Source organism: Etheostoma spectabile, chromosome 21, assembly GCF_008692095.1.
Source record: "Etheostoma spectabile isolate EspeVRDwgs_2016 chromosome 21, UIUC_Espe_1.0, whole genome shotgun sequence".
NCBI classification, from domain to species: Eukaryota; Metazoa; Chordata; class Actinopteri; order Perciformes; family Percidae; genus Etheostoma; species Etheostoma spectabile.
Window position 1 is genome coordinate 9475512 of NC_045753.1, and position 8663 is coordinate 9484174.

At 42.1% G+C, this 8663-nt stretch overlaps 1 protein-coding gene across 1 annotated transcript in view; it reads left to right on the forward strand.

The window, feature by feature from the left end:
* Positions 1-6700, forward strand: part of tbx21 (T-box transcription factor 21) — a 21854-nt gene extending 15154 nt beyond the window's left edge. The window contains exons 3-6 of the mRNA XM_032502987.1: positions 709-830; positions 1211-1369; positions 2123-2184; positions 2456-6700. Coding sequence (XP_032358878.1) covers positions 709-830; positions 1211-1369; positions 2123-2184; positions 2456-3260 — 1148 coding nt within the window. The 3' untranslated portion in view covers positions 3261-6700. The remainder of the gene's footprint in view (positions 1-708; positions 831-1210; positions 1370-2122; positions 2185-2455) is intronic.
* The last annotated feature ends 1963 nt before the right edge of the window (positions 6701-8663 follow it).

Consider the following 8663-nt stretch of genomic DNA (forward strand, 5'->3'; position numbering starts at 1 on the left):
GAAAAATGTAAGAACGCTGAAAAAAGTGACAGAAATATGGGGAAAAACAAAGACATTGTAAAAAGTGAGTAAGGAGTTCGGGTAAAGTTAGAAAATGTCAAAAAATGACAACAAATGTCGGAGAAAGCTTCAAAAACGTAGTCAAAACAACAACAACAAAAATGTCAAAAGAAATCGACAAAGAACTTTGGGAAAAGGGACAAAAGTGTCTTAAGGAGGTTTTAACTTAACCTTTTGACCCAGGATAACTAAATGTTGGTCTAGGGGAAGACAACATGAGGGTTCATTTTAGATCAGATATGATGAAAAAGGGTTTTTTCAGCAGCTTCTCACCCTCCCACTTGTCAAACTCAATCAGCCACATAAAAGAGACTTATTGTTTTAAACAAACATTGGCAGCCAATAACATCCACAATATCTACACCTGTTGATGTTGCCTGTTGGATCTTTTGTAGTGTACGGATTTTACTGCTTGCAAAGACTACCGTGTCTATCAAATTACAAATAAGCAGTAATTTAAGTATTAATTTCAGTTGTGTTAACATGGGGGGGTTATATTTGAACATCTAAATAAACATGCAGCTTTGCAGATTCATGCATATTCAAGTGGCTGAAAGTGTAAAAAATACTTTTTTTTAGTAGTTTTCCAGGCTAGAAATACTTCCAAAATGTTATAAAGTTCTTCACGGCGTGGTTTTGGTCTTACAGGGAACCGGATGTACATGCACCCGGACTCTCCCAACACAGGAGCCCACTGGATGAGACAAGAAGTGTCTTTCAGCAAACTCAAACTCACCAACAACAAGGGCAGCACCAATAACGTGGCCCAGGTACCGCTTCCTGTTGTCTGCCTTCTACCCTTCGTCTTTCCTCTGATAATCCCACATACAAGCATCATATCGAGAGCTTCTTAAACCACTTCTTTTTAGGCCTATTTATCTTTAAAAATGTACACAAATAAATAGGTTTTACGTACAATGTTCGTTTTCTGTATCATGTTTCTGACAAATTGAGAAAAAAAAACACTATTGGGTGTGACAGTGGAAAAGAGATCTAGAAAGTATCTTTGGTTTGAATCCAGCCAAGCGCTTTCTCTCTGCCTTCACATTTGATTAGTCTGATTATTTTCAATGTTTCAATATAATAATGGCAAAATAAAATGTGAAACACACCAAATATTAGATTGTCCTGGCCGCTCTCTCCTCTCCAGATGATCGTGCTCCAGTCGCTCCACAGGTACCAGCCTCGTCTGCACATCGTGGAGGTCAAGGAGGACGGCTCCGAGGATCCCTTCCTGTCATCCAAAGCTCAGACCTTCGTCTTCCCGGAGACCCAGTTCATCGCTGTCACCGCCTATCAGAACGCCGATGTAAGTCACATCAATCACAGGACGCCAGATTTGCGTGTACTGATTCTTTGTAAATTAGGGTCAACCTCAGCTCAGGTTAATCTTTTTTATTTAATCATTTTTTACTTGGAAAAAGCCTAGGAAGAAATTAGTTATGTATGTAGTTCAAGTTATGTTATGAAGTCTCACTTCTCTTGTGTCTAATGTACACACTTATTCATTGTAAGAACTACTGATTTCATAACACCATAACATATCTCATCCTCCATCTTTATGAGGTCTAGAGTTCAATGATTCTTGTCAGAGCCTTGCTTCAGATACAAACTTTGGTTTATTCCTGTGTGTGTGCATCAAAATGCACAAACACACTAATTAACATTGCTACAAGCTAACATGGGTCACTATACAGTGACTAAGTTCAACTAACAGTCACCTCGGCTGACCTGAGGACCTTCGCTCACTCCTCCTCAGTATGTTCTGTATATAGTATATCTTAACAGCTGTTCAAATACATTGTGTTATACTGTAATCCAACGCAACATACACTCGCCGTGTTGGTGTGACGTTAATTCTATCCCTATATGTGTACCCACCCTCTGATTCTAAATGTTAACTATCCACACACAAGAAAAGAAATTATGTGTGAGCCTCATTAATTATTAGTCAGTGACCTCCTCTCTTTTTGCTCTCTTGTTTCTCTTACATGGTTGCTCACTCTTTCTCTTCTTCCTCTGCCCACATTCTGTCGTTGCCCTCCTCCTATTCCTCACACAGATCACTCAGCTGAAAATAGACCACAACCCCTTTGCTAAAGGTTTCCGTGACAATTACGACACGTAAGTAAATTATTTTTAATAAGCTGTAGTTGTAAAATAAATGCATTATGTCACCGTGAATAGTGAGACTGGATTACTTCTGGTACTAAACAGTTGTTTAAGATTGGATTAGATGCAATTACTGCGCTGCTCGAGCATGTTGCAATGACAGGGTGTGAGGGGCTGTGAGATGTTTGATAGATAGTTTGAGGTTTGTGCAGGAAATAACACCTTCTTTTTTGTGTCTCTTCTCACACTCTCTTCTCTGCCCCTCCTCCTCTCTGCTGCCTAGGCTGTACGCTCCTCCCGACTCTGATCGGCTCACCCCCTCCCCTCCAGAGAGCCAGCAGCTGCTGCCAGGGAGCTGCTACCCCCAGGGCTACCTGTCTGAGCAGTACATGAGCCCCCTGCCTCAGAGCCGCTTCTACAGCATGGGCCAGCAGCACAAAGACCCGTCCGCCAGCCCTGGTCCTCACAGCCGCTGGTACCTGCCGCCTCAGCAGGGTGTGGCCTCCACTCGGCTCGACTTCACTTCCTCCTATGAGGGGGACTTCTCCGGAAACGGTTTCTACAAGCCCTTCCCCTTGCAGACATCTGCCCACCCTGCCCTCAGCTACTACCCAGACCATCCTTTTGCCTCTACTAGCGTGTCTGTATCAGGAGCCACCTCAGCGGGCTGGACCACCAGCCGGCCCACCCCTCAGTACCTCAGCCACCCGAGTAAGCCTGGACCCAGTCTGGGCTGGTTTAGACCCTTATCCTCCTCTTCTTCCTCCTCATCTTCTTCCACGTCACCTGGCAACCCCAGGCTGCATCCACCCTCGCTCCTAGAAGCTCTGCAGCCGTCCCTGATGCACGACAAGCCCAAAGACACTGTGGAGGTGGTGGTAGAGGACCCCTGGCTCGAACCTTCATCCGTGACATCAGCAGCCTCGGCCGACTCGGGCCTGTTTGAGGGCGGCGTGGGGGACAGCAAGAAGAGGAGGGTGTCGCCGTACACGTCCAGCACTGAAAACTCCCCGCCCCCGCGCAGCGGAGAGGTCTGTGAGAAGGACAGCAACAGCGATGCAGACTACTATGGCTATTACACCCACTGAAGGCCTCACACAGTCGCCACAGTCTCTCTCCCAGCGTCTTCCCACACCGCCCTCATGAACATGCATTGGTCTGTCCGGTCAGGTCATGATAAAGGGCTGGAACAGTATCTGTTTTTTGATGCAGACAAATCCTAGAACCACACCACAGAACGCGCAGCCTCGACTGCTGTCATGTCAAAGTGTGGCCAGCCTCTCTGTAAAGTCCCCCTCTCAACATGATTACAGGAGCAACTTCCAAGGTTACTGTCAAAGTTAGTGTTGAACAGAAGTGGATGTGACTGGAGAACCGCCCTGCAGTCACATAAACACCAAACGGACAAACAGACCTGTGACTTAAGCCTTTGAAACATTTGGAGATTTGGTGGGGGGGGGGGAATGATCTGCATATCTGTTTGCTGACAGACGCCTGCAGGGATTGTCTGCTCTTCCTGCATCAAAACACTCTCTCTGTCTCTTTTGATCTGCCTTGTCTTTGTCTGTCTCTTCCGTTTCACCCTCAACCTTTCACACATACTTACAATATGCTCACGGTCATTTCCTCACTGATGATTCTGAGCAGAAATTACCTTTCACACACAGTCTTCTCCTCAAATCCGGCTCAAGTTGTGTGGTGCAGCGCCCACCAGTGGCGACAGAGGAGTGTTGCAGACTGCAGAGTGTCAGAGTGAACTGATATCAGGTGGTTAGGAGGGCTTGGCAAGCAGGTTCTGAAGCACAGCCGCAAATTGAACTCAAGCCAGCATAAAAGATGTGTGTGTGTGTGTGTGTGTGTGTGTGTGTGTGTGTGTGTGTGTGTGTGTGTGTGTGTGTGTGTGTGTGTGTGTGTGTGTGTGTGTGTGTGTGTGTGTGTGTGTGTGAAATAAATCAGCAACCACAGCAGCAGAAATTACTAACAAGTCCTTACAAAAGGAGACAACCCAACATATCTGACAAGTGTAAAAGAAGAGCTTATATCTGTGAAGTTCCTTTGACTTTTAAAATCTGGGGTTACAATTTACATTTCATACTCAACTGCTGCCCTTCTTGGTATTGACAGGGTATCTCAGAGTTGTAAGTTATGTCTGTTTGCACTGTAATGGGATTTGATCCATGTCCAAGCACACGGACAGTTAACATGGAAAAGCTGGACATGATAAAATCTCACCTGAAGGCCAACTGCTTGGTTTCATAGAGTGAAAAAAGTTACAACAAAGGCCTAGCCCCCTGCTGCAATCCGTGGATGTAAAAATGATCCTGTCACTACACAGTACACACATATAAATGCCACAATCAATACCAGCATCTATAACAATGTAACTGGAAAACAGTAGTGAAAGAGGGAATTGTGGCCGCCTAAAGCACAAACTGCACCCACTGTGCACGAACAAAACCACAGTATTCCTATTAAACTACATTACATTTCCCATTGTGACTATCTATACATCGTAATCTTTTTTTGATGTGGTGCTGCGGTTGTTCCCGATCACTTCCCATACAGTAGGAGCAGAGCAACAGAGCTGCAGACAAGTAAAAAGTGGGTCAATCAGGCCGGCTTCATGCACCTGTAGGTAAACAGACGAGGTACTGTCACCCTCAGACCCCCAATAAACAGGAAGCACAACGTGACCAGACAGACACTCTGAATTTCCCCCTTAGTCTTCGGGCCTATCATGCCGTGACACTGGCTGACAAGAGTCCTGGCTCCCAGCCTGGTGACAGAAATGAAGAGTGAGGCCGCAGTCGGCGCTGATAAGAGATCTGCTCCTCATTCCTCACCAGGTGTGCTAATGGCCTCAGACAACACTGGAGGCGACAGACCGCCACACGCTTGGTGCAGTGCAAGGTTACTTTAGTCTTTTCTGAGGGAGAGATGAAATTAAAAAACAAATGTGCACTCTTGAAATGCCTAACATGAGTTTCTCTGAGTGGAACCAGCAGTTGGTAGTGTACTGTATTTGTACAAATTTTTACACTTGAGTTTTTGTACAGATAAAACAAACAAGATACAAAGTGTAAATGTGTGAACTTATAGGTGCGTTGGACAGAGTAAGGCAAGCTGTTTCCCTTTATTTTCTGTCTTTAAGCTAAGCTAAGTGGCTATGCTAAACAATTTTTTTATCGTACAAACATGAAACCTCTCATCTATCTGTCAAACAAAAAAGTGAAAAAGTATATTTCCCAAAATGTTGAACTATTCTTTCCCAGTAAAAAGAAGTAAAAGAATTCAACCATCTAACATTTCACTAATGAAGAGACATACCACAGCCCTGAGACACTGGGGTCAGGTCACCTGGATTAATTCAGAGAATTGGGGGGTTAGGGGACCAGGGGGAGCTTGTACAGTACTGAAAGCAACTTATGGTGTGTATTTTACAAGCTGGATGCACTATTTTCACACTCAAAATATTTAAATGTTAGGCCATCGTAAATTAAACTAATGGAGTTCCCCTCCCGGCAGCATGTTGGGAAATGAAATCTTCAGAAACAGTTAACTGAATAGATAAAATATGAAAGATCCAAATAATTAAATGATTTTGTAGTTTTGTTATTGGTGCCTGGTCAATATGTAAGGGTTGGCCTACATTGTTTAAACGCTGGTTTAGATCTGTTTTTCCTTATTAAGGTTTCACATGTCGACATAAAATCCAAGTTCTTTTGTGACCCGAGCTGGTTTTTATATAATCGTGTAAAGACTGGGACTGCAGTATTTGGCAAAATGATCTTAACAATGATGCAAATAGGACAATCTGTCTGACGGTTCAGTCTTCTACCTGAACATTTCAATAACAAAGTAATTAAATGGTAGCAAAGTGTTAATTTTATGCAGAAAAAAAGAATGGAAACATTGTTTGTAATTTTCTAAAAGATATGCTAATACATGTTTCTGTGGTGGTGATGAAGCTGCATGAAGGTGTGCGATGGACAATTCTTGTTTCAAGTGCAATTAACAGAAAGCAAATTACCGATGGCATTTCAGAAACAATGAGAGCAAAGTCTGACGTTATCACTGGCTTATTTATTTAAATGTGCTGTTGGTTTGTTTCGTGATCCCCTCCAGCACCTACATCACACAGCAGCGAAATGCTTTCAGACGCCTCAGGAACAACCCCCACTGGATATCTCAGCCATTACAATCACCTTCAGCAATCCCTGATGTTAAACCTCTATTACCTCCACTTCCCATGAGTCTGTGCTTCCCTTGAGCAAATATTTCCCTCAGTAGGAGAACAAAAGACTGTGTGGGAACTGTACTTCCAGAGATTTTACTGTATAATATTGCTATAGAGGAGTGAAGGAGGGCGATGAGGTCAAGCATGTTATTTTTGTGTGTGTGATCCATGTTTGTCGAGGGAGCGTTAAAGCTCCTCTGACTCCTTCAATCGAAGCTTATAAAATGCAAAAATAAGATATGAAGATTTCTGAATGAGAAAAACTGTTATTTATTAAAAGGTGGCATAATTGTGTATCGTATTGTTGTTTTTTTATTCATGAAATTAAAGCTTACACGTTACCTGTCTTGTCTGTTTGGATGGGTTTCTGTTATTTAAAGGAAGTAGAACTTTTGATCAGCTGAACAGGAAATTTGTGAAAATTAATTTGTGCCATAATATCGATTTTCAAACAAAAGTCTTACTTACCGTGCGTATACATTTACCTGCAGTCAAGTGTAGTTTTCATAAATGAATTGACACATGCCACTGACAAATAAAAACAGTTGTGTTGTCGACAGTTTAATGAACATGTACATGTTTCCAACCAGTTGGATATTATATTCACTATCAATGGCATAGAAATACAGTTTCATATATTCTTATAAATATCTGTATATACTGAAAGTTGGTTATTGTAATTCGTTAAATAATAAATTACATGTTGAAGAAAAACAAGACGTTGCAATAGGAACAGCCTCCCTCTGAAAGGACCTGTGATTGGCCGTCATGGGCTAGATTCTCTAAAAGCCTCAAAATACGGTCTTGGGAGGCTTGAATCAGGTGGACAGTTTTGTTGTCGTTACTTAGAATTCCTCATGGGGGACACAGAAACTACGCACTAGAGCTTTAATTATTGATTAATTGGTACAGTGAGAAATACACGTCCCAAGGTGTCACCTTCAGATATCTTGTTTTCTCCGACCAAGAGTCCGAATCACAAAAATATTCAGTTAACTACCATGTACGACAAAGAAAAGCATCAAATCGTCACATTTGGGATGCTGAAAGCAGAAAAGGTCTGCTTAAAAAAAAAAGAACTAATCAGCTGTCGACTCATTTTCTGTCGATCGACTAATCATCCTTCATCTGGTGCCGGGTTTCTGATGAGGTTCTCCCTCTTTTACCTGTTTTTGGTCTTTTCCAACTCCTGAGGGAGATATTTGTCTCTTTATCTGCACAAATGCTCCAATTTGTTCACCAGCTAGTCTCTAACCCTTGTGTTGACTCCCCGTCAAAACTGAAAATCATTTTTTTCAATGTTTGTCACTTTTTTTTACGTTTAACACAACGTAACACTAACTTCCTAACTTTAGTTTTACAGTTATTTTTGGAATTTATGGTCCTCATTTATGGGAAATTATACCTATTGTTTGAGTTAGAAAAGCAGAAATTAGGAATTATTTAGACTAAAGTTAAAGGAATGGATGTTGATGGATAATCACAGACTGGAATATGTCAACTTTTACTCAATACTATTTCACAAACACTTCAATTTGTTTTTCAAATGTTATAAAATTGAATAAGACAGCCCAAAATTAATGAAAGTAGAGATTTGTACTTGCCAAAGAGCGTTGTGTGGAATCAATCATGTTATTTTGGGTAGTATTATTTTGATATAGGAAAACAGGTCAATCTGACCCGAGGACAACATGAGAGTTAACTGTGTCTGCGGTTTGCTGCTGAGCAGGTGGTGTACAGAGGGTTTTTTCTCTGCAAACGACGCTATCTGACGGGTTAGGCTGAACTAAAACAGTAAAGTTGTGGCCGGACGGATGAACAATGAGCTGAAAGTCCCTGTGATGCTGAGGGAGGCTGCAGATTCTGGTGATAATTAACTGTAGATTTAAGGTTCTTATCTTTATTGTGATTTAGTGGAGCATATTCCCAAACCAATTTGTAACACATCATAGCGGACGCTGCTATCCAAAGCGACTTACAATAAGTGCAATCAACCATGAAGATCCCACACAAAAGTTGCAAGATTCATGTTAGTAAATTAATAGTCAAATAAATCAAATTATCACAATTACCGACTGGCCCCCTGGTCTGGGACGCTGTGGCTGGTGCCAGCTTTGCTCAGTTGGTAATCCAGCCCTAACTGTAGCATAAACCTCAGAAGATGAAACCAATGTACCCATCATAAAACGTTAAGTAAACTGGCTGAGAAGGAGGATATGATTTTAATAAATGTTTACAATAAATAAACTAACAC